The sequence below is a fragment of the Cetorhinus maximus genome, chromosome 8 (genome assembly GCF_964194155.1).
Source record: "Cetorhinus maximus chromosome 8, sCetMax3.hap1.1, whole genome shotgun sequence".
NCBI lineage: Eukaryota > Metazoa > Chordata > Chondrichthyes > Lamniformes > Cetorhinidae > Cetorhinus > Cetorhinus maximus.
The window spans coordinates 108,409,056-108,435,680 of record NC_135886.1 but is presented as its reverse complement, the minus strand read 5'-3'; the positions used below and the strand labels follow the sequence as shown (position 1 = coordinate 108,435,680).

Sequence of the window (26,625 nt, the reverse complement as noted above, 5' to 3'; positions counted from 1 at the left end):
AGCATCAGCGATGGAGTTGAGCCCATGCAGCATTGCCGGAGCGAAATCCTAGACCAAGGTCTCCAAGGCGGCTGCCATCCTACCACTATTTACCTCTGTGCATTGAGATGCCAACACTATCACCTCAGACTGAAGGTGGACAGGCTCCTCCATCGTGCCTTGCAAGCTGAGGAATGCAGCAGACATCCCTTTCTGATGTTCCCGAGCTTGCCTTTGCAGCTCCAGCAACTGAGGTATGACTGAGTCCGGAGGTTTGTGATCTGATTCAAACTCGGCAGATTTCTGGCCTCCAGCAAACCTTCGAGTGCCAGAGATCTGGGAAGTCCCTGCTGCTGCCTGCTCTGGATCAGACAATGCGATATTCTCACCAGATTGTGATCCCGAGGCTCCTCTAAAGCTAGGTTCCACCGAGATGTGAGTCTGTGCACTAGTGGAGGGTGAGTGCTGTGATGGGTCTTCAATGAAGGTACTTTCAGATTCCTTTTTAGAGGTGTCTTCAGGGCTTGATTGGAGGCCCTGGGTTGTAGACTCTGTCGGCTGTCTGCCAGATGTGCTTACGAAAGCAAGGAATGATAATTAGTGTATGCAGGGCACTGCGGAACAGGAGAAGTGACTCACAGCATGGTTGTCTGATGGATGTTGCACTGCTGGATCCTTGCTTGGTAGAGCACCACCGACCTCACCGTCAGTACAGGAAGGGCCCAGATCTTCACCGGCCAGCTGGATGACTCTATTTTCAAAGTCCGTGAAAACCTTGATTTTGGCATTCCTCCACCAGTCTGCGACCTCATAGACGTCTACAGCACGGAAGGAGGCCATTCGGCCCATCGTGCCCACGTCAGTTAACAAAGACCTGGCTACACTAATCCCATTGTCTAGTGCTTAGCCCATAGCCTTCCAGGGCTACGGCAACGCAAGTGAATATTTAAATACTACTTAAATGTTACGAGAGTTTCTGACTCAACCGCCTTTACAGGCAGTGTGTTCCAGAATCCCACCACACTGTGCGTGCAAAAATTTCTCCTCAACTCCCCTCTTGGCCTTCTACCTCTTACCTTAAATCTATGCCCCCCTGGTTATTGATCCCTCTACTAATGGAAAAGGTGCCTTTCTATCCATCCTATCTATGCCCCTCATAATATTATACACCTCCATCAGGTCCCCTCTCAACCTTCGCTGCTCTAAGGAAAACAACCTCAGCATATCCAATCTTTCCTCATTGCTCAGACCCTCCAGCCCAGGTAGTATCCTGGTAAATCTCCTCTGCACCCTCTCCAGTGCAATCACATCCTTCCTATAATGTGGTGACCAGAACCGCACATAGTACTCCAGTTGTGGCCTAACCAGCGTTTTATACAGTTCCAGCATAGCATCCCTGCTCTTGTATTCTATGCCTCGACTAATAAAGGCAAGTATCCCATATGCCTTCTTAACCACCTTATCTACCTGCCCTGCTACCTTCAGGGATCTATGGATATGCACACCAAGGTCCCTCTGATCTTCAGTACTTTCAAGGGTCCTACCATTCATAGTGTAATGCCTTGCCTTGTTAGCCCTCCCCAAGTACATTACCTCACACTCCTCCGGGTTGAATTTCATTTGTCACTGCCCAGCTCACCTGACCAGTCCATTGATATCCTCCTGCAGTTTACAGCTATCCTACTCACTGTTTACCACCCTACCAATTTTCACGTGTCCAATTCACGTGTCACCTGTGAACTTCTTGCTCATACCCCCTATATTTAAATCCAAATCATTTATGTACACCAAGTACAGTAAGAGCCCCAGCACTGAGCCCTGCGGAACCCCACTGGAAACAGACTTCCAGCCACAGAAACATCCCTCTACCATCACCTGCTTCCTGCCTCTTAGCCAAATTTGGATCCAACATGCCACTTTGCCTTGGATTCTATGGGCTCTTACTTTCTTGACCAGTCTGCCATGAGGGACCTTACCAAAAGCCTTGCTAAAGTCCATGTAGACCATATCAAACACATTACCCTCATCAACACTCCTGGTTACCTCCTCAAAAGATTTGATCAAATTTGTCAAACATGACCTCCCCTTAACAAATCCATGCTGACTATCCCTGGTTAATCCATGTCTCTCCAAGTGCAGATATGTTCTGTCCCTCAGAATTCTTCCTAGTAACTTCCCCACCACTGAGGTTAGACTGACTGGTCCCTAATTTCCTGGTCTATCCCTTCTCTTTTTTGATAACAGGACAAAGTTAGCAGTCCTCCAGTCCTCTGGCACCTCACCTGTGGCCAGAGAGGACTTGAAAATTACTGCCAGAGCCCCTGATATCACTTCACCTGCCTCCCTCAACAGCCTGGGATATATCTCTCCTTCTTGTTGTGTGCCAGCTTATCCTGTATGAATACAAATGGAGAGAGTTTTAAGTGGGATGCCTGCCATGCCAGATGATAAGTATGCCTGGCGTGTTTGGGAGGTGAGTGGTCCCGTGGATGGGATGAGGACAATGAAGGTGTGTGTGTGTGAGAGTGAATGGTGATATCCCTTGAACTGGCTGTGAGAGACCCCTGTGAATGTGTGATGGGTTTGTGACTCTGAGTTGGAAGTGATAGGAAGAGTGACTTATCCTGGCGGAATGGAGGATCATTCATCCTCTTGTAGGCTGTCCTATTTTGCAGGGTGTTGGCACTGACCACTGCTGCTTCCATCTCCCAAGCTGGATTGGTGATGTTGCTGGCCCTCCTGCAGCCAGAGCAGCAATAGAGGATGTCACGGCAGGCCTCCACGGTGTCCAAAAGGCACTCTAGGGACGTGTCACTACACTGGGGGGGGGGCCGGGGGCAGAGTGGGCGGGGGGGTGCGGGGCAGGGGGGGTGGGCGGGGTGGAGTGGGGGGGTGGGGGGGGGTGGCAGAATGGGGGGGGGGTGGGGGTGGGGGAGGGCAGAGTGGAGGGGGCGGGGCGGGGGAGGGCAGAGTGGGGGGAGGTCAGAGTGGAGGGGGCGGAGCGGGGAGGTCAGAGTGGGGGGGGTGCAGAGTGGAGGGGGCAGAGTGGGGTGCTGCAGTCTTCTTTCCTTTTGGAGCCATGTCTTCTGTGCAGCAGTCCTGAGCTGGAAGCACTGAAGGGTGGGTCTGTGGCTGCACTTTAAATATAGTGCCGGTTGTGATGAAGCGGTGAGGCGATGGCGTCGCGGGCGAATCAGAGCCCACCCACCATCAAAACAGCGTGTTTCCTGGGTTAATAAGGTGGGATTGGGATGATACGGCGCAAAAACTCACCATTGCGGCCGACGGAAAAACGTTCTTTTTCCCGCTCGCTACTGCACTTAGTGCAAATCTGAGACGATTCTACCTTTGGGGTTTGATGAGAGGGGGAGTTCAGTGAAGGGAAGAGGAGGCACTCGTTTCCTTTTTCTATCTTTCTCACCCCATAGGAATTGGTTCTTCCTCTGCTACAGGGAAAGGAGCTAACTGTTTGATGAGTATCTGGCAAGTGGGTTATTCTATTGTATCCCTAAGGTTTAAAATGGTACATAAATTGGTGGTAAAGTTAATAATTACTTATTTATGTTGCTTTCTTATATATTTTAATATCATTAAGTAATTATTTAAAACACATTAAGGCAGGACAGGTGATGTGTCAGGGCTGCAGCATGTGGGAACTCCTGGTTAACATTGTGATCCAGGGCAAATGCGTTAGCAGTCAGTGTTTGCGGCTTGAGGAACTCAGATTCATTGAACTGGAGGCTGAGCTGCAGACTCTGCGACACATCAGGGAGAGGGAAAGTTACCTGAAAGTTACTTTGTACCAGATGGCAGCCACACCATTTAGGATAGGGTCTTCTGATTTGGTCAGTGGCTAGGGACAGGAGGGTATGCAAATCTGGGAAAATTCTGCCCTCTGTTTCCACCGCCTTTTCAGTAAGAGTTCCAAAGACACACAGCACTCAGAGGAAAAATTTCACCTCATCTCTGTTTTAAATGGGCGACCACTTATTTTTAAACAGTGACCCCTCATTCTAGATTCTCCCACAAGAGGAAACATCCTGCCCACTTCGCCCTGCCTTAAAAATTTTCCTGAGTTTCTCCCTCCCTTCCATTTCCTTATTTATAGCTGCTTCTGGGATGTTACTTGTATTCTCTATAGTGAAGACTGATGTAAAATACCTGTTCAATTCATCTACCATCTCCTTGTTTTCCATTCTCAATTGTCCAGACTCGCTTTCTATAGGACCAACACTCACTTTGTTCATTCTTTTCTTATTTTAAATATTTATAGAAGCTCTTACTATCTGTTTTTATATTTCTGGATAGCTTTCTCTTGTACTCTAATTTTTCCCTCCTTATTAATCTTTTCGTCATCCTTTGCTGTTCCTTATATTCTGTCCAATCTTCTAACCTTCCACCTGCATTTGCATAATTATATGCTTTTTGATACTATTGTTAACCTTTCTAGTTAATCATGGATGGTGTGTCCATCTCTTTTTCTTATTCATTGGAATGTATCTATGCCGTGCATTCTGTAATATCCCCTTAAATGTTTGCCACTGTGTCCCTATTGGCCTATCCCTTAACATAATTTGCCAATTCGCTTTAGCCAACTCTGCTTTCATGCCCTCATAATTGCCCTTATTTAAGTTTAAAGACATGGTCTCAGACCCATTCCTCTCTCCCTCAATTTGAATGTAAAATTCAATTGTATTATGGTCACTGCTACCTAGGGGTGCCTTCACTATGAGATCATTAACTAATCCCATCTCGTTGCACAATACCAGGTTGAGTATAGCCTGCTGTCTGGTAGGCTCCAGAACATGCTGTTCTAAGAAACTATCCCGAAAACATTCAATATACTCCTCATCTAGGCTGCCTTTGCCCATCTGACTTTTTCAGTCTATGGGCAGAATTTTTTGCTCATTGGGCGGGTGTGCGTCGGACCCAAACGAGTGTAAAATGACGCGTGATGAAGTTGGCAAGCATCCCGACGTCATCGTGCACTCGATCGATATTTCGGTCGACAGGACTGCACGGGAGTCAAAACCGCATCTGCCATTAATTAAGAGGCCAGTTATGGCCCTTAAGAACTCAATTGACACTGATTTAATGTTGCCCGTGTGACTGTGTTCATTGCATGGGCAAAACGGGCAGGCGGGCAGTCCACAATTTGCAAAACCTCATCCAAGGGCGGGATAAAGAGGGTCAGCAGCATTGCCAGTGTGAGTAGTGAGGAGTTTTGGAGATAGTTTGCTGCTGGTGACTATCGGTTCTTGGCAGCTTCATCTTTGTTCGGGGCTTCATTCTTAGCCTTTCCAGGCTTCATTTCAGGACTCATTGGTGTCTCCAAGGCCCCCTGAGGATTTGGACCATGTGGACCCTTCCAGGTATCAGGCAGCCTTCTGTTACCCTGGTAATGGGGATTGTGGCCTCCACTGGGGGCACTTCCTCTGAGGAGGAAGAGAGAGGCAGAAAGGAGAGGAGGCCAGGTGTCCCCATGCAGCTTCCAGGGGAGAGACCTGTGGGAGGGGAGGTACAGGCACAAGGGGCGCAGGCCAGCAGATAGTCCAAGACTGAAGGGGCCACAGAAGACTCCACTATCCTGCTGCCAGAGTTTACAGGCAGTGATGCAGGTACCTCAATATGTCCGAGGTGCAAGAGGCTCCACTTCTCAAGGGAGGCAGTGACCACCATTTGTCAGATGATTGGGCCTGAGCACAGCTTCGACTGTGTGGGCACCCCATGTCAGTGGCTCTGAAGGTCACCGTGGCCCTAAACTTCTATGCCAGTGGCCCCCTCCAGGGCTCAGTGGGGAATCTGTGTGGAGCCTCCCAATGAGCTGTCCACATTCGCGTCAAGCTGGTGACAGAAGCTCTGTTCAGGTGGGTATTGATTTTCCACCATTTCCATATGGAAGAGGCCAGCCAGGCTGAGTGAGCCAGAGACTTTTCAGTGATTGCTGGGTTCCCTCGCGTCCAGGGTGCCATCGACTGCACACGTGGCCATCCAGGCACCAATGGGTGAGCCCGGTGCCTTTGTCAACAGGAAGGGATTCCACTCCACGAATGTGCAGATAGTGTGTGACCACAGGATGCAGATTCTGCAAGTCTGTGCAAGGTACCCTGGCAGCTCCCATGATGCGTACTTCCTCAGACACACTCCCAGGTGCCGAGGCTTTTCAGTGCTCCAGCCTGACTAGATGGATGGCTGCTGGGTGAGCCCTTGAAAAGGTGGTTCATGATGCCTCTCCGCTGCCCAAGAACAGAGACAGAGCAGCGGTAAAACAGGAGCCATACTTCCACAAGGGCGGTGGTAGAGAGAAGCATAGGTTTTCTCAAGATGCTCCCGATGCCTGGACCATTCACAGGGCTGCACTACAAACCCCCCAGAGCGGGTGTCACTGATAGTGGTTGCATGTTGCACTCTCCACAATCTGGCACTGGCAAGGGGGGACCCACTGGAGGAAGAGGATCTTGACGCAGCTCCACAGGCCTCAGATGATTAATCCAGTAGTGAATCAGAAGAGAAGCACAATGAGGAAAATGCTAAGGGTGTGAGCCAGACCTCAGTAGCCTCCAAGGAGGCAGGGACACCAGGGTCATCTTGATCCAATGCCCCTTCAGCTAGGCTGCCAAATAAGCACTACCTCCTCATACCAGGGCTGCTGCCACCATCCTGGATGTCAGAAATGACCCTTTCCTTTGCCCCCAAGATACACACACTCAGTGCCTGTGCAATAAAGTTTTGAGCCATCCATGTCCAGCATTACATACTGGCGTCCCCTGCACCTACGAAATGAAGCATACTCAGGCCAATAACACAAAAGCAAATGTAATAGAATGTTGGCACACTCAGATTATGAACAGAACAATATCCAGTGTTGATGGTCACACCATTATAAAAAGGAAAAAGAAAATGGGAGAACAAAAAATCAGCTGTGACCAGTCCCTCTTGTGCTTATAGTGCTTTAAACTTACGTTTGCGAGTGCTACGTCTTGGCATACCCCCCTCGCTGGCACCGGCATTGGAGACAGCCTGCTGACACTGGTGTTCTGTTGGGCTCGATGACCTTGGCGGTCATCCTCTGGCCGGTGGAGCCTGTGCTGGCCCCGCCAGGGAACGAGCAGCCAGTGCCAAGGCTGGCATCTCCTCAGTTGCCGCAGCCTCATCAGATGCCACAGTCACTGGTAGATAGGTGGAGGAGCTGCTGCCGTCATCCAGAATACCCTGAGAGGAGCCCGTAGAGACGACAAGCAGCATATGTGCCAACATGAGGACACTGTGGACCCCTCTGCTCGCCATTGATGGATGGGCAGCTAGATGGGATACTGGGTGCCTCATCCATCTTACACACGGACACTGACCACCTGAGGTCAGTGCCTGTGTGAGGGCTTGCAGGTCTGAGCGCATCCCCAGGAACCCCTGAGGTGCTGGTATCTGCACTGGTGCCTGCTTCAGAGAGCGGGTGTGACGCAGGTGCTTCTGGAGCCTGGTGGTCAGGGGTAGCTCCTGAGATTGGCTGCTTGGTGGTAGATCTAAGGGAGAACAAGGACATGTTATTAGTTTAAGGCATCACGCTATCACTGCGCATGCCAGGCACCCTGGTGAGACAATGGAGATCTACATCATGGTCCCATCGTCTTTCAATGATCAATGGGGAATCCAGTCTGGAGGCTCCCATCGATGATGAGACTACACAAGAATGTTTGCACCATCTGAAACTCTCAACTCAGTGTATTGCACTCTTACATTCGTCTGACACCCCAGCCTCTCCGCAGCCATATGACCGAGGTGCATGGCACCTCTCGAGCTTCAAGGCGTCCTGCTTGTATCTGGAGAGGATAAGGAGATGTGGGGGTCGTCCGCCATCCACGACCTCTCTATTATTATGGGATGTCTTTTCCTGAAAGGACAAAGGAGCATTGATTACCCCACTCTCTACCTGCAGTGCCACTGCAGCCTGGCCAACCCCACCTGAGGAGCACCTTGCAGGGCACATCTGAGTCATGGCCCTTGAGCCGCAAGGCACTCAGTCCACGGCTCACCCCCTTGGCTAGTTCCAGCGTCATTGACAGTTCGAATTAGACTCTAACACTCCTGAGCTCCACGGGGGGACAGTCAGCCCTTAACACTTCAACACACTGACCCATGCCAACAAGGTACCCTTCCTGAGCGCAGCAGGTCATTAAACCTCTTGCGGCACTGCACCCAGGTGAGCTGCACCGTGCCGTGGCTGCTCACCCAGGCTGCCACCTCATCCCAGCCCTCTTTGTGACGTGCGGTGGCTTCCTCCTCCTCCCATCTCTGGGGACAAGGGTGTCCCTCCTGGCAGCCACCTCCTCCAGGAGGACGGCAGGGCACGTTTCCGGAAAATGGGGGCTGAGTGCCCAGCCGACCTCACCTCCAGCCTGGTGTCTACATCTACGTTTGCAGCTGTGTTCTTGCAGCAACTCCAACGCAGGCAGCCTCTCTGGGGCTGCCTGTGCCATTTTTGAACTGCCCGACGAGGGCAAAATTCTGCCTTACATGTAGATTAAAATCTCCCATGATTATTGCCGCGCCTTTCTGACAAGCTCCCATTATTTCTTCCTTAATGCTTCACCCGACCATGTGGTTACTATTAGGGGGCCTGTACACGACTCTCACCAGTGACTTCTTGCCTTTACCAATTTTCATCTCCGCCCAAACCGTTTCCACATACTGGTTTTCTGACCTTAGGTCATCCCTCTCTATTGTACTAATACCATCATGAACTAACAGAGCCACTCCTCCACCTTTTCCTCACTTCTTGTCCTTCCTAAATATCCTGTACCCTTCAATATTCAGGCCCCAATCCATGTCCTCTTGCAGCCATGTCTCTGTAATGGCTATCAATTGTACTTATTTATTTCTATGTGCGCTCTCAGGTCATCTGTTTTGTTTTGAATGCTTCGTGCATTCAGGTACAGAGCCCTTATCCTTTTATTGTTTTTATAACCTCTCATCTCATCTGTTGGTTTACTGTTAGGTTTGTACTCTCTATCCCTTCCTGTCACAGTCTGTTTTTCATTTCCTGTAATAATACCTTTTTCTTTTGCTTTGTCTCTACTCTTTGATTTACCGCATCTTCCTAAATTTGGTCCGTTACTCCCACTACTTTGTTTAAAACCCTCTCTACTTCCCTAGAATGGCAGACCTCCTTCCCCAAAAGGACATTAATGAACCAGTTTTTTTATGACAATTGATGATAACTTAATGGTTACTGTTGTTAGCTTTCAATTCCAGATCTTAATTAATTGAATTTAAATTCTACCTGCTAACATGGTTGGATTTGAGCCCACATCCCCAGATCATTTCCCTAGGTCTCTGGATTGGTAGTCCTGTGACATTACCACTCTGCCACCTCTTACGCATCATAAAATGATTTTCTCCAAACTTTAGAGAAGGTCCTGGAAGAATGGCAAAGTATTACTTGGTTATAATTGTGCCTTTGTGAGATTCACTGTTTTAAAGGTACACCTGCAACTTTGAAACAACTACAGTCAGCCTGTGTGAAAAAAAGGATGCAAGGAATGCTTTCAGTATTATCTTCTGTATTCTGATTATTTGTGAAAGCTTTACTCAATTTATTCTTTAGCAGATACCCCTTAATCCTCCCATTATTAAAATAGTTGTAAGACGTTCTGGGGCTCTTGCTGCCCTCTGTGATTTGCTCCTTTTTTCTTTTTTTCTGATGTTTCTTTCATTATCTGTGGTTGCCATTTGTACGAATCTCAATAACTTCCCAGTTTTGTTTGCTTGAATCTTTTAAAGTATCTAGTAATGCTATTTATGAACATTTTCTTATGTTTCATATTTTTAAATAAAATATATCTTTTTTTTCCTCATTTTGTATAATAGCCTCAACCACAAATTCATTTGTTCCATTTTTATGTATGGATTCCCGATATAAATTCACAGTCTCTCAGAGCTCCAAAGTCAGCAGTTTTGAAGTTTTATACCACTACGTTTTGTTCTTGATGTCCGTTTTGCCAATAATATCCAACTGAACAATACAATGATCAGTAAATTAGAATACAATACAATAGACAATACCACTATGCCATCAGCAGACAATACCTCTACACCATCGCCTCCCCCACATACAATGTGGGTGTAGTGGTATTGTTGCTGGACTAGTAATTCAGAGACCCAGGGTAATGCTCTGGGGACCCAGGTTTGAAACCTGCCATGGCAGATGGTAGAATTTGAATCCAATAAAAATATGGAATTAAAATATCTAATGATGGCCATGAAACCATTGTCAATTGTTGTAAAAACCCATCTGGTTCACTAATGTCTACTAATGAAGGAAATCTGTTGTCCTGGTCTGGCCTATAGATGACTCCAGACCCACACATGACTGCAGACCCACAGCAATGTGGTTGACTCTTAGATGTCCCTGAAATGGCCTAGCAAGCCACAAGCCACTCAGTTGTAACAAACCGCTACAAAGTCACAAAAAAGGAATCAACCCGGCATCGACCTAGGCACCGTAAACGACAACAGCAATTGCAGCCCTGTTGACCCTGCCTGGTCCTCCTTACTAACATCTGGGGTCGAGTGCCAGAACTGTCTCACAGACTAGTCAAGCAACAGCCTGACTTAGACATCCTCATGGAATCATACCTGACAGATAATGTCCCAGACACCACCATCACCATCCCTGGGTATATCCTGTCCACCAGCAGGACGGACCCAGCAGAGGTGGCAGTGGTACACAGTCAGGAGGGAGTTGCCCTGGGAGTCCTCAACATCAGCTCCAGACCCCATGAAGTCTCATGGCATCAGGTCAAGCATGGGCAAGGAAACCTCCTGCTGATTACCACGTTCCCTCAGCTGATGAATCAGTGCTCCTCCATGTTGAACACCACTTGGAGGAAGCTCTGAGGGTGACAAGGGTGCAGAATATACTCATGCCAAACCGCATAAGCAGCAAGTGATAAAGCTAAGCGATCCCACAACCAATGGATCAGATCTAAGCTCTGCAGTCCTGCCACATCCATTCGTGAATGGTGATGGACAATTAAACAACTCACTGGGTGAGGAGGCTCCACAAATATCCCCATCCTCAATGATGGAGGAGCCCAGCACATCTCACTTCAGTCAGAAGTGCCGAGTGGATGATCCATCTTGGCTTCCTCCGGAGGTCCCCAGCATCACAGATCCCAGTCTTCAACCAATTCGATTCACTCCATGTAATATCAAGAAACGGCTGAAGGCGCTGGATACTGCAAAGGCGATGGGCCCTGACAATATTCCAGCAACAGTACTAAAGACTTGTGCTCCAGAACTTGCTACGGCCCCTAGCCAAGCTGGTCCAGTACAGCTACAACACTGGCATCTACCCGGCTATGTGGAAAACTGCCCAGGTATGTCCTGTACACAAAAAGCAGGACAAATCCAACCCGGCCAATTACTGCCCCATTAGTCTACTCTCGGTCATCAGCAAAGTAATGGAAGGGGTCATCAACAGTGCTATCAAGTGGCACTTGCTTAGCAATAACCTGCTCACTGATGCCCAGTTTGGGTTCCGCCAGGGCCACTCAGCTCCTGACCTCATTACAGCCTTGGTTCAAATATGGACAAAAGAGCTGAACTCCCGAGGTGAGATGAGAGTGCCTTGACATCAAGGCATCATTTGACCGAGTGTGGCATCAAGGAGGCATAGCAAAATTGGAGTCAATGGGAATCAGGGTGAAAACTCTCCACTGGTTGGAGTCATGCCTAGCACAAAGGAAGATGGTTGTGGTTGTTGGAGGTCAGTCATCTCAGCTCCAGGACATCACTGCAGGAGTTCCTCAGGGTAGTGTCCTAGGCCCAACCATCTTCAGCTGCTTCATCAATGACCTTCCTTCCATCATAAGGTCAGAAGTGATGACTGCACAATGTTCAGCATCATTCGCAACTCCTCAGATACTGAAGCAGTCCATGTCCAAATGCAGCAAGACCTGGACAATATCTAGGCTTGGGCTGACAAGTGGCTTGGGCTGATAAGTGGCAAGTAATGTTTGCGCCACACAAGTGTCAGGCAATGACCACCTCCAACAAGAGAGAATCCAACCATCGCCCCTTGATGTTCAATGGCATTACCATCACTGAATCCCCCACTATCAACATCTTGGGGGTTACCATTGACCAGAAACTGAACTGGACTAACCATATGAATACTGTGGCTACAAGATCAGGTCAGAGGCTAGAGATTGTGCGATGAGTAACTCACCTCCTGACTCCCGAAAGCCTGTCCACCATCTAAAAGGCATAAGTCAGAAGTGTGATGGAATACTCCCCACTTGCCTGGATGAGTGCAGCTGCCACAACACTCAAGAAGCTTGACACCGTCCAGGACAAAGCAGCCCGCTTGAATGGCACCCCATTCACAAGCATTCACTTCCTCCACCACCAACACAGTAGCAGCAGTGTGTATCATCTACAAGATGCACTGCAGGAATTCACCAAGGCTCCTTAGACAGAACCTTCCAAACCCACAACCTCTACCACCTAGAAGGAACAAGGGCAGCAGATAGATAGGAACATCACCACCTGGAGGTTCCCCTCCAAGTAACTCACCATCCTGACTTGGAAATATATTAAAAACAAAACAAAAACAGAATTACCTGGAAAAACTCAGCAAGTCTGGCAGCATCGGCGGAGAAGAAATCAGTCAACGTTTCGAGCCCTCATGGCCCTTCGGCAGAACTGCAGCATAGTTTCAACAAGGGAGAAATATAAATTGGTTTAAGGTGGTTGGGGGGGGGGGGGGGGAAGAGACACATTGAGGGTGTGGTGTGAGCAGATAATAATCAAAAGATGTCACAGACAAAAGGGTCAAAGAGGTGTCGAAGGTGGTGGTCTTTGTCTGAGAAAAGTGCTAATTAAGAATGGAAAACAGGATATTCAAAGTACAGCTCTAGTGGGGGTGGGGTGGAAAGACTAAAGGTTTTAGTTTTAGATTTAAAAATAATGGAAATAGGTGGGGAAAAAAGAATCTATATAAATTATTGAAAAAAAAGCGGGTGGGGGGGGAAAAGAAACGGGGTGGGGATGGGGGGAGGGGGAGTTTAAGATCTAAAGTTGTTGAATTCAATATTCAGCCCAGAGGGCTGTAAAGTGCCTAGTCGGAAGATGAGGTGCTGTTCCTTCAGTTTGCGTTGGGCTTCACTGGAACAATGCAGCAAGCCAAGGACAGACATGTTGGCAAGAGAACAGGGTGGAGTGTTAAAATGGCAAGCGACAGGGAGGTTTGGGTCTTTCTTGCGGACAGACCGCAGGTGTTCCGCAAAACGGTCGCCCAGTTTGCGTTTGGTCTCTCCAATGTAGAGGAGACCGCATTGGGAGCAACGAATGCAGTAGACTAAGTTAGGGGAAATGCAAGTGAAATGCTGCTTCACTTGAAAGGAGTGTTTGGGCCCTTGGACGGTGAGGAGAGAGGAAGTGAAGGGGCAGGTGTTGCATCTTCTGCGTGGGCATGGGGAGGTGCCATAAGTGGGGGTTGAGGAGTAGGGGGTGATGGAGGAGTGGACCAGGGTGTCCCGGAGGTGGTGGAAATATATTGCTGTTCCTTCACTGTCACTGGATCAAAATCCTGCAACTCCCTCCTTAACAGCACTGAGTGTACTCACATCACGTGGACTGCAGTGGTTCAAGAAGGCAGCTCACCACCACCTTCTCAAGGGCAACTAGGGATGGGCAATAAATGCTGACCCAGCCAGTGAAACCCACATCTCGTGAATGAATTAATAAAAGATCTCTCCCTAACTCTGTTCTGGTAGCTTGCCATCACACGTTGTATGAAGAAATAATCCCTCACCACCTCAGTGCATTTGTTTGTGCTTTGACCTCTCCCTTTAGACTGATCTGATCCATCCCATTCAACCTTTGAGATTTGAAACCTCTCAATAATTAGCACATTACAATTCCCTTACTAGCACAACAGCTCTGTACCCTTTAATTCACCTTGCATTGGCAGTTTTTAGCAGTAACAAATTCATATTCTTTTGTCTTTTTCATTATTTTGTTTTTTTCAAATTTTTTCAAACTCCTCCCTCCTAACCCCATTTTATGTGGTTATTATATCATTCCTCACCAATAAAGCAACTGCTCCACCTCTTATTGTAGGTTTATCTTTGTGAAACATTTTATACTACTGTCTCTCAGTTCCAGTTATTGGCTATCCTGCACCATTGGCCATCTCTTGAGATACCAGTAATATCAATATTCACACAGTATCTGAATCTAGTGTCCTATACTTACATTTGTGTAAAGACATTTCAAAATATTTATTTGCCCATTTATTTTCCTGCATTAATTTCCTTTATTTTTGTTTGTTTTGTTTATTGTTCCTCCACTGGACTATTTAGATGCCAATGCGACAAGCTTTTATTTTACAGGGTGACCCAAGCCATGACTGCAGCTTGGAACACTCCTGTAGGCCCAGTTTAAACTACGTCAGTGAACTGAATGTTGGCATCTTGCAAGTGTTCCAGGCTCAGGAGACGGGAGCAGTGGGGAATACGGCTCAGTAATCCACCTCAGAGCAAATTTGGGACCATTATCACTGAAGGCTGACTCATCAAGGGATATGCTTGTGAAGATGAAAGTTAACACCTGTGACAGGAAAGATTTCCTTTAACATAAAAACACAATTCTTGTTGTTCAACCATTACTTCAACATTGAGTGATGTTGAACTCAGTGACATAAGAATCATTTTGTTCACATTTGCTCATAAATATCTGAAAGGTTGTACTCAAAACTTTTGTACATCATCAGACTGTTAAAGAAGTGTATTGCAGACTGGTCCTATCATTATTGTTTCAAGGATTATTTTGTTAATTTCTTCCAGTGCTTGACTACTTCTGGGCATTATCTTCATTGTCAAAAAAAAACTATTTAAAACTATAATCATTGGTCTTGCAGTATTAATGCTGTTCAGAGCAGACAAGAATGTGAGGGGCATCTAACATCAGGAGAAATTTAACTTTTTGATCCACTGAGAGCAGGGTGGCCATGAATGCACAGGAAACCCAGAAATTGTGGTTTCTCAGCATACTATGGAGGTTCACCACCACAGTGTGTGTGCGAGACATCACTGATAGATTCCCCATCTGGAAGTTAGCCTGGTTGGCAGGCTGGGTTTCCAGTCAACTGGGGAGCACTCTGGAGGAGACCACAGGACCAGGTTGGGTGGGAAGGAAGCTTGATCCCTGATCCATCCAATCCCCAGGGTGGGGCGTGGTGTCAGGTCCCAGGGCGAAGGGTGGGTGAGATCTGCACTCTGGGCGGGAGGTTTCAATCCCAATGTCAGGTCGGAGGAATGATCCTGATGTAGGGGATGGTCTTTATGGGTTTGTCTGAGTCTTTATCCCAGGGTTGTGGTTTGTATTTGGTGGGGGGTGGTTGTTGGTGGGGGGGGGGTGGGGGGGGGGTGGGGGCTGCTGTCTGGTGGTGGGAGGAGTTTGAGGGCCCAGTCAGAAGCACTGCTGTTCTTACTGGCCCACAAGGTGTAGCCCCAAGGACAACCTTGCTGCAGCTGCAGCTGCTGGCAAACCCAGCGGCCACTGTTGGACCTGCAAAGCAGGTTAATTCCCAGGATTTCATCATTTTGACATTTTAAAATGCCAATCTGTCTCCTGGCTTCCGACCCTTTTTTTTGAACAAGTAAAAGCCAGAAATTGGCAGACTGGAGCCAGATTCCCAAAACATTTCAATTTTGTGGTCATTTAATGCCCCTCTCGCACCCAGGTCCCCCCATAATCTCTGATATGTTATACCACGGGCTGCTTGTCAGTCAGGGATTGGGTACTTGAAATAGGGGAAGGAGAGTGCAAGAGGAGGAGTGTGCGAGAGGAGGACCCTGAGACAGGCAGTCAGCAGCACCTAGAGGAGATTGTGAGAGGAGGACCCCAAGCCGGGCAGTCAGCAGGGCATAGAAGAGAGTGTGAGAGGAGGACCCTGAGCCAGGCAGTCATTAGCACCTAGAGGGGAGTGTGAGAGGAGGACCCTGGGACAGGCAGTCAGCAGCACCTAGAGGAGTGTGAGAGGAGGACCCTGGGATAGGCAATCAGCAGCACCTAGAGGAGAGTGCAAGAGGAGGACCCCAAGCCAAGCAGTCTGCAGCACCTAGAGGAGAGTGCAAGAGAAGGACCCTGAGCCAGGCAATGAACAGCACCTAGAGGAGAGTGCGAGAGGAAGACCCTGGGACAGGCAGTCAGCAGCACCTAACACCTAACATTACAGGAGAAACATAAGTTCATTGGTTGGTGAGAAACTGTAGTTAGGGAGTGTCATCAAGTAGCTGAGAATTAGAAAAGCACATACTTCTTAAAAGAAGGGGTATGTACATTTAAGTAAGAAACACAAGTAATAGGGAAATCAAGTTAGGTCGAGGCCAGGTGAAATAAAGTTGCATAAGTAAACCAAAGTAAAATGAAATTAATGCAAGGGAAGTAAATTGAAGCCATGGCAGGACAGCTTGGTCGTCTGGAATGTGTGCCCTGTAACATGTGAGGTTGTGGACGCCACCAGTATCTTAGGCGACCACGTGCAGGAAATGTCACCAGCCGTGCAGAACCTTGAACTTCGGGTTTCGGAGCTCAAGCGGCGGCTGGAGTCATGGTGGCGCATCTGCGAGGCTGAGAGCTATGTGGATAACACTTCAGAGAGGTGGTCACACCACAGATTAGGAGCCTGGAGGCAGAAAGGGAATGGGTGACCGCCAGGCTGTCCAAGAAAATTAGGCAGGTAGTGCTGGAATCCCCTGGGGTGCTGCTCACCAATCGGTTTTCCATTTTGGATACCAATGAGGACATTGGCTCCTTGGAGGAGTGCAGTCAGAGCCAAGTTTTTGGCACCACAGGCAGCTCTGCTGTATAGGAGGGGAGAAAGAAGAGAGGAAGAGCAGTAGTGATAGGGATTTGTTAGGGGAACAGACAGGTGTTTCTGTGACTGTAGACGTGACTCCAGGATGGTATGTTGCCTCCCTGGTGCCAGGGTCAAGGATGTCATGGAGAAGCTGCAGAACACTCTTCTGGGGTGATCATCCAGAGGTCGTGGTCCACGTTGGTACCAATGACTTAAGTAGGAAAGGGGATGAGGTCCTAAAAGCAGATTTCAGGAAGCTAGGAAGGAGATTGAAAAGCAGGACCTCTAAAGCAGTAATCTCCAGATTATTCCCAGTTCCATATGCAAACAACTATAGAAATAGGAGAATTGAATGAATAAACACATGGCTGGAAAGTTGGTGTAGGAGGGAGGGCATCTGATTTCTGAGGCATTGGGACCGGTTCTGGGGAAGGTGGGACCTGTACAAGCTGGACGATCTACACCTGAACAGGACTGGGATGAATATCCTTGCAGGGAGATATGCTAATGCTGTTGCGGGGGGGAGATGGGGGGAGATTGGCAGGGGGATAGGAACCTGAGGGCAAATTCAGAGCAGGGAACGGAAGATGGAGAATTAGTGTGTGACTCTGAAAGACAGAAGCAGCCAAGTTAAAAAGTGTACAGCACTGGAATTTGGCAGTGTTAAAAGGTATATATGTAAATGCAAGGAGCGTAGCAAATAAAGCCTATGAGCTGAGGGCACAGATAGACACAGGGCAGCATGATATCATCACTATAACGGAAACTTGGCTTAAGGAGGGGAGAAAATGGCAGCTCAACATCCCTCGATATAGAGTTTTCAGGCAGGATAGGGAGGGGGATACAAAAGGTGTGGGTGGAGCATTATTAGTTAAAGAATCAATTACAGCTGTGAGGAGGGATGATATACTAAATGAAGCATCAAATGAGGCTATATTGGTTGAACTCAGAAATAAAAAGGGGCAGCCACACTGCTAGGAGTGTACTATAGACCCCCAAATAGTGGAAGGGAGTTAAAAGGGCATATATGTAGACAGATTACTGAGTACAAAAACAATAGGGCGCTAATCGTTGGGGACTTTAACTACCCTTATATCAATTGGGATACAGACAGTGTGAAGAACACAGAGGGCACAAAATTCTTGAACTGCATTCAAAAGAACTCAAAAGCACGTAACAAGCACAATGAGAGGGGACAATTCTAGATTTAGTGATAGGAAATAAAGCTGGGCAAGTGGATGAAGTAGCAGTGGGAGACCATTTTGGAGATAGTGACCACAATATAGTTAGATTTAGCATCATTGTGGAAAAGGACAAAGATCGAACAGGAGTAAAAGTTCTAAATAGGGGGAAGACAAATTTTACAAAGCTGAGAGGTGAGCTGGCGAGAGTGGACTGGATGCAGCTATTGGAAGGAAAAACTGTACTATGGGAGGCATTTAAAGGGAAGATTCTATGGGTACAGTGTAGACTTGCCCCCACAAAGAAAAAGGGCGGTCCTGCTAAATCTAGAGCCCCCTAATTATTCAGAAGCATGCAGGCCAAGATAAAGCAGGAAAAGAAAGCTTATGAGAGTCACAAAAGACTTAACATTGTAGAAAGCCTAGAAAAGTATAAAAAGTGCAAGGGCAAAATTTTCTGCCTGTCGGGTGGGCGGGCCCGACCCAATCTCCGGCGGGCAGGGAGCCAATCCATGCCAGCGAAGCGGGACGCACTGGCATTTTACGTGGGCGGGCCAATTAAGGCCCACTCAGCGTGACGTCCGGCGGGAAGCGCTATGCGCTCCCTGTGCGGGTGGGGGGATTCCCCAAAAGCTAGAATGCGCTCTTTCGCACATGTGGACGAAAGAGCGCACATCTCCCTGAGGTTAAGTGCAGCCTCAGGGAGATCGCTTCCACTTTGAAAAATATTAAAAATAGAAAAGAAAATTCCCTAACAGGTCCCCCTCATGTGACAATGTCACATGAGATGGGACATGTTCATAATTTACATAATAACTTTATTAAAATTTTTAAAACCTTGCATTAAACCTCATCCCGCTGGTGGATGAGGTTTCATGTTTCCTCTATTTGCCGCCGGGGCTCCTGGTCTGCCTTAAGGTTGGACGGGCAGGTCCTTTAATTGTGTAATTGATCCTGTCAATGGCCTCAATTGGCCATTGACAGGTCAGCGGGCCCACAGCTGATTTTGCTGTGACTCCGCCTTCCTGAAAATTTAAATGGGGCGGGATGACATCGGGGGTTCCGCCTGACGTCATCTTGCGTCATTTTACGTGTCGGCGACCGGGCCCCGCCCCCTGCTCACCGACGGCAAAATTCTGCCCCAAGGGTGAAGTAAAAATGGGCATTAGGAAAGCAAAGAGAGGAAACGGAAAAATATTGGCAGGTCAAATCGAAGAAAATCCAAATATCTTTTACCAGTACATTAAGAGCAAGAGAATAACTAAGGAAAAGGTAGGGCCTTTCAGAGATGCACATGGTAACTTGTGGGTTGGTACAGAAGATGTGGGCAGGGTTCTCAAAGAGTACTTTGCCTCTGTCTTCACTATGGAGAGGGATGATGCAGGCATTCTAGTTAAAGAGGAGGAGTGTGAAATATTAGATACAATAAGCATAGTGAGAGAGGAAATACTGGAGGGACTGGCACCCTTGAATGTGGATAAATCATCAGGGCCAATTGGATTGTATCCCAGGCTATTGAAGGAAGCCAGGGAGGAAATAGTAGATGCTCCGTGGATCATTTTCCAATCCTCACTAGATACAGGCGAGGTATCAGAGGATTGAAGGTCTGTGAACGTTGTACCATTATTTAAAAAGGGTGCAAAGGATAGGCCAGAAAATTATAGGCTGGTCAGTCTGACTTTGGTAGTGGCAAATTATTGGAAACAATTCTGAGAAGCAGGATAAACTGTCATTTAGAAAGGCGTGAATTGATCAGGGATAGTCAGCATGGTTTGGTTAGGGGAAGATCATGTCTTACTAACTCAATAGAATTTTTTGAGGAAGTAACAAAGAGGATTGGTGAGGGTAGTGTAGTGGATGTTGACCACGTGGATTTCAGTAAGGCATTTGACAAGGTCCCACATGGCAGACTGGTCAGAAAAGTGAGATCTCATGGAATATAGGGGAAAGTGGCAGGTTGGATCCAAAATTAGCACAGTGACAGGAAACAAAGGGTAATGGTCAATGGATTTTTTGCGAATGGAAAACAGTTTCCAGTGGTGTTCCATAGGGCTCAGTGTTGGGGCCCTTTTGTTGTATATGTTAATGATTTAGACTTAAATGTGGGAGGCATGATTGGGAAATTTGCAGATGACACAAAAATTGGCCATGTGGTTGATAGTGAAGAGGATAGCTGTCGACTCCAGAATGATATCAATGGTTTAGTTGAGTGGGCGGAGAAGTGGCAAATAGAATTCAATCCGGAAAAGTGTGAGGTAATGCATATGGGGAGGGCAAACAAAGCAAGTGAATACTCAATAAATGGGAAGTTATTGAGAGGTGTTGAGGAAGTGAGAGACCTTGCAGTGCATGTCCACAGGTCCTTGAAGGTGGCAAGACAGGTTGACAAGGTGGTCAATAAAGCATATGGAATGCTTTCTTTTATTAGGCGAGGTATTGAATACAAAAGCAGGATGATGGAACTGAATAAAATGCTGGTTAGGCCACAGCTGGAATTTTGTGTACAGTTCTGGTCACCACATTACAGGAAGGACATAATTGCTTTGCAGAGGAGATTTACAAGAATGTTGCCAGGGCTTGAAAATTGCAGCTATAAAAAGAGAGATTGTATAGGCTAGGGTTGTTTACCTTAGAAAAGAGGAAGTTAAGGGGTGACCTAATTGATGTGTACAAAATTATGAGGGGCCTAGTTGGGTAGACAGGAAAGATTTATTTCCTCTAGCTGTGGGGTCAATTACCAGGGGGCATAGATTTAAGGTGATTGGTAGAAGGATTAGAGGGGACATGAGGAAAACATTTTTCACCCAGAGGGTGGTGGGTGTCTGGAATTCACTGCCTAAGTTGGTGGTTGAGGCTGAAATGCTCAACTCATTTAAAAGGTACCTGGATCTGCATCTGAAGGCTATGGATCAGTTGCTGGAAAATGGGATTAAAATGAGTGGCGCCTGTGAGAAATGTCAGTTTTCTCTCGGAAGAGTTAGCTACGTCAATTCTGTCAAGTGATTGAGTAAGGGAGAAAATTTCATGATGATGCAAATTGTAGGTGGTCTTTTTAGAGTTGGTATTTTCTTATTTTTATTTTTCGTAAAGGCAGGTAAAATCATGATTTCTATTCTTTCCGTCTCCTAGGCCATGCAGCAATTACTGCCAAAATCAAAGGCTGCAAACAAGCAATAAAGTTTTCAAGCTCTCTGTGCTAAAATAGTATCCACCTTATGTGTTATGAAACCTGAGGTTTTAGTTATACTAAGCTCTTTTCAACCTGTTTCTCCCTATCTTTTAGGTCCATAACTCGTGCATACTACAGGAATTCAGTGGGAGGACTGCTCTTATTCGATATAACCAACCGTAGGTCCTTCCAGAATGTGCACGAGTGGTTGGAAGAGGCCAAAGTTCATGTCCAGCCATTCCAGATCGTTTTCGTGCTGGTCGGCCATAAATGTGACCTGGCAACCCAGAGGCAAGTGTCAAAGGAGGAAGCAGAAAAGCTTGCTGCTGCTTACCGGATGAAATATATAGAGACGTCTGCAAGAGATTCCATCAACGTTGAACAGGCCTTCACCGATCTGACAAGGGATATTTACGAACTTGTCAGAAGGGGTGACATTATGATGCAAGAGGGATGGGAAGGAGTGAAGAGTGGCTTTGTTCCAAATGTGGTCCACTCATCAGAGGAAGCTGTCAAATCAGGCAGGCGATGCCTTTGCTAATTTGAGTGGAAACATTTAAACTTGATAAGTTCCCTCGCACGTAGAGACTGTACCAAATAAATACTGTAGGCCTTTTTAAATTTGTATCACAAATGATTCACTATTTCCACAATATCGACACTTGATCAGTCTCTTTGTAATTAATGGGATCCTGATGTATGAACCAGTTCCCTAATTAGCCAGCTGTTGGTCAGGGAGAGTTTTCACCTAATGTTTGAATCTCAGGGGACGGGGGACAAGGAAGAGCTCATTTATTTTTGAAAGCTGCCTAAAAAAAAAGTAAAAATATCTCAGACAGTAACTAGGTTGATAGTCATCATTTAGTTTTTACTGTAATCGAGGCAGTTGAAGAACCTGAACTGCTACTTTAATTCAATCTGCATGTCCTCATTCCCTGGTACAGGACAGGTGAGGATCTTTATTGTAACCTGCCTACTTTTGATTCACTGGTACAGTAAAGTCAATTGCCCATGACATAATTTGAAATAATTTAAATTGGGTCCAGCAGTAAAGACATGCATAAATAAATATTGATATTTTTCTGCCTAACATCTATAACGAAGAATATTTATAGAGGCCACCTCACCCAACTCACTCAAACAGGTAGACTTCACTCTTGGGGTACTGTTTTATTAAGCTTATTTCTTCCCAAAATTTTCCCCTCCTCTATCCTTCCTGGAGGTAACAGCTGCTTGTTGAGATACAGTGCAGCTCTCTGACACATTGGCAAAGTTATTTATCATGTTTGAATTAATTCACTAAGTATCACCAACTTATTGGACTGCAGTGCTTGGCCTCAGAGCTGAACCAAATCTTGCCAACATGTGCAATCTCCAGCAAGAGTCATTGATATCAATCAGAACAGGAACCCTGAATGATTTTGTTTTCCTTTTGAAATCAATGGTAGCATCCCAAATTCTACTGACTCAACCTGTTCAGCGCAGACTGGGACCCAGACTAGGTCCTTCATGATTAAAATGGCTCTTTTAACACACTGGCTGGTACAATCAGTTACAATCCCACTGGGAGAGTTCTTGATAATGTCGGTAATATGAGGGAGAAAGTAAGGGAGAAAAATCAAAAATTAAGTTAAATAATAACATTTGCTGAGAATAAGTAGTGAACATTTTGAAATTACAGAATTAAGAAGGCCTTCACTAGCCTCCCATGTGTAGTGACTGTACAAACAGATAAAGATATTTGTAAATCAGTAAACCGACTATATGCTGTGTATGATAGATCAGTGCTATTGAATGAATCATTACTTTGCTGAATAAATGGTAAATCCATACAGTCCTGGTGAGGAAACAGGAACTCTATTCAAGTACATGATGAGTGACCCTTAGCTTATGAATAAACAGAAACTCTGTATAGTTGGAATCATTAACTCTTGCCTTGCTGAATAAAAGGGGCTCAGTACAGTAAAAAGATCATATAACTTTTATCCTGCTGAATAATGAGCAGCTGAGTACAGTGAGTAGACTGCATCCTGCCAAATAGACAAGAACTTTAGAGTTATACGGTGAGAAACTCTTACCTTGCCAAGTAAGCAATAACTCCATACAGTCACACGGCAAATAACTTCCAGTTGCTATGTAAACAGAAATTTCACCCAGTGAGTAACTGCTGAACAAAGATCTCTGCAGTTATGTGAGTTATTCCTACCCTGCTGAATGCATAATTCCAGGTTAATTCCAGACACAGTACTTCTTATCTGACTGAAATGCAGTAATAGCAAAACCATTTGAACCAGATGCTAATTCTTAATTAGTTAAATAAGCGGAACTGTTTGTGGCTTTATAGCAAGTGCTTTGATTATTGATCTCACCAGGTTTCTGAGAACTGATACAACTATTAGTAGAAACCAATATTGATGAAAAGAGAGACATGTTGCCGAAGCTTTTTTGTCTTGTACTAGTCAGAACAAATGCAAGAATGCCAAATTTCAAATGATCACAACAATTTATAGCACAGGAAAAAAAGGCTGCTGATTGGTTGGCACATCGATTCTGATTGGCTGAGGTGTTGCCATGGGGAACTATAGGTGTCCCATGCTACTGGGTAATTCAAAAAAGGCGTGAGGCTTGAACATATTTCTTTGTTTGTAGAGAACAGGTCTCGGCATCTGAGGGCCAGTGATAGGTGGAGATTGCCAAAAGATGCCATAAACAAAAGGATAAAGAGGTGTTGACGGTGGTGATATTATCTAAGAAATGTGCTAATAGGTGACATTAAGGGTAGAAAGCAGGACGAGCAAGGTACAGATAGCCCTAGTGGGGTGGAGGTGGGGTGGGGTGGGGGGAAGGGATCGAAATAGGCTAAAAGGTACAGATAAAACAATGGATGGAAGTACATTTTAAAATAATGTAAATAGGTGGGAAAAGAAAAATCTATATAAATTATTGGGAAAAAAATTGGTACCCGCATGGGCCCCAGTTATGCCTGTCTCTTTATGTGATATGTTGAACATTCCTTGTTCCTGTCCTACTCCGGCCCCCTCCCACAACTCTTTCTCTGGTACATTGGTGACTGCTTCGGTGCTGCTTCATGCTCTCGTCTGGACCTGGAAAAATTTTATTAATTTTGCTTCCAATTTCCACCTCTCCATCATTTTCACATGGTCCATCTCTGACACTTCCCTTCCCTTCCCTTCCTTGACCTCTGTCTCAATTTCTGGTGATAGACTGTCCACCAATAATCATTACAAGCCTACCGACTCCCACAGCTACCTTGACTACAGCTCCTCACACCCCACTTCCTGTAAGGGCTCCATCCCATTCTCTCAGTTCCTTCGCCTCCGTCGCATCTGTTCTGATGATGCCACTTTCAAAAACAGTTCCTCTGACATGTCTTCCTTCTTCCTTAACCGAGGTTTTCCACCCACAGTGGTTGACAGGGCCCTCAACCGTGTCCAGCCCATCTCCCGTGCATCCGGCCTCACACCTTCCTCTCCCAGAACCATGATAGTGTCCCCCTTGTCCTCATTTATCACCCCACCAGCCTCCATGTTCAAAGGATCATCCTCCGCCAACTCCAGCATGATGCCACCACCAAACACATCTTCCCTTCACCGTCCCGGTGGCATTCCGCAGGGATCGTTCCCTCTGGGACACCCTGGTCTACTCCTCCATCACCCCCTACACCTCAACCCCCTCCCACGGCACCTTCCCATGCAACCGCAGAAGGTGCAACACCTACCTCTTTACTTCCCCTCTCCTCACCGTCCAAGGGCCCAAACACTCCTTTCAGGTGAAGCAGCATTTCACTTGCACTTCCCTCAATTTAGTCTACTGCATTTGCTGTTCCCAATGCGGTTTCCTCTACATTGGAGAGACCAAACGCAGACTGGGTGACCGCTTTGCGGAACACCTTCGGTCTGTCCGCAAGCATGACCCAGACCTCCCTGTCGCTTGCCATTTCAACACTCCACCCTGCTCTCATGCCCACATGTCTGTCCTTGGCCTGCTGCATTGTTCCAGTGAAGCTCAACGCAAACTGGATGAACAGCACCTCATGTTCCGACTAGGCACTTTACAGCCTTCCGGACTGAATATTGAATTCAACAACTTTAGATCATGAACTCTGTCCTCCATCCCCACCCCCCCTTTTTTCCAACAATTTATATAGATTTTTCTTTTCCCACCTATTTACATTATTTTAAAATGTATTTCCATCCATTGTTTTACCTCTACCTTTTAGCCTATTTTGATCCCTTCCCCCCACCCCACCCCACCCCACCCCCTAGGGCTATCTGTACCTTGCTCGTCCTGCTTTCTACCCTTAATGTCACCTATTAGCACATTTCTTAGCTAATATCACCACTGTCAACACCTCTTTGTCCTTTTGTCTATGACATCTTTTGGCAATCTCCACCTATCACTGGCCCTCTATCCAGCTCTACTTGTCCCACCCCCCCACTTAAACCAGCTTATATTTCACCTCTTTTCTATTTTTCCTTAGTTCTGTTGAAGAGTCATACGGACTCGAAACGTTAACTGTATTCCTCTCCGCAGATGCTGTCAGACCTGCTGAGTTTTTCCAGGTATTGTTATTTTTGTTTTTGTTTTAGATTTCCAGCATCCACAGTTTTTTGCTTATATCTTAGTGTTTAATTGACTGCCACTTCTCTTCAAGGAATGCCTACCTTGAAGAAGTATTGCTCTTCTCTTTGACAGGATTTCCGCCTCTCTCTTTTGCCTTGTTCACCTTCATTGCTTTCCATTTCTCTCCTGGTGTTTGACAAAGTGTTTAATAAAGCTCGCTTTCACAGCCATATTTCCTTCCTCAGTGACTGTCTCCGTCTCCGACTTACCCCACGTGGATTTCAACTGAAGTTCCATCCCTCATGTTTCGAACCCACCCAGGATTACAGGTATCTCCAGGATATACAACGCTCCTCGAACTGCTGTTCTCGTCGCATCCTGAGATCCACACTCAGTGCCATGTGCCGCCATATGAACACACTCGACCTCTCCCTCTAGCAGCACCGACACACCCTATTTCTTAGCTGCCCGTGCCCCCAGTTTCATTTTATTCTTCGTCTCATCCGACGCCTCAACAAGAAACTTTGTCTCTTTCTTTCAGGTGCAAAGGAACGCAAGCTCCAACTCATCGACACCAACGCCTATCCAGGACCCTGCCTGTCCCTCCGTCCCCATCCCGTCTTCCAATCCCAGCCCCGGCCGTGTATTCACCATACCCCCTGACCTTCCCCTCTCTGATGCTGAACATTCAGTGCTAAGCAAAGGACTCAGTTTCATACCCTTATGCCCTCATCTCAATGAATTTTGGGCTCAGCACGATGCTGAACTCTTCTTCCGCTGCCTTTGTCTCCGTGTTCACTTCTTTGGGCAGGAGTCCTCTCCCCATTCAACGGATCCTTTTACCCACC

General features: G+C 46.7%; 1 protein-coding gene across 1 annotated transcript in view; it reads left to right on the top strand.

Moving 5' to 3' along the window:
* Positions 1-23,157, top strand: part of LOC144683870 (ras-related protein Rab-39B) — a 39,310-nt gene extending 16,153 nt beyond the window's left edge. Inside the window, exon 2 of the mRNA XM_078547395.1 lies at positions 21,308-23,157. Within this exon, the coding sequence (XP_078403521.1) occupies positions 21,308-21,734 (427 nt within the window). The 3' untranslated portion in view covers positions 21,735-23,157. The remainder of the gene's footprint in view (positions 1-21,307) is intronic.
* Positions 23,158-26,625: the final 3,468 nt, after the last annotated feature.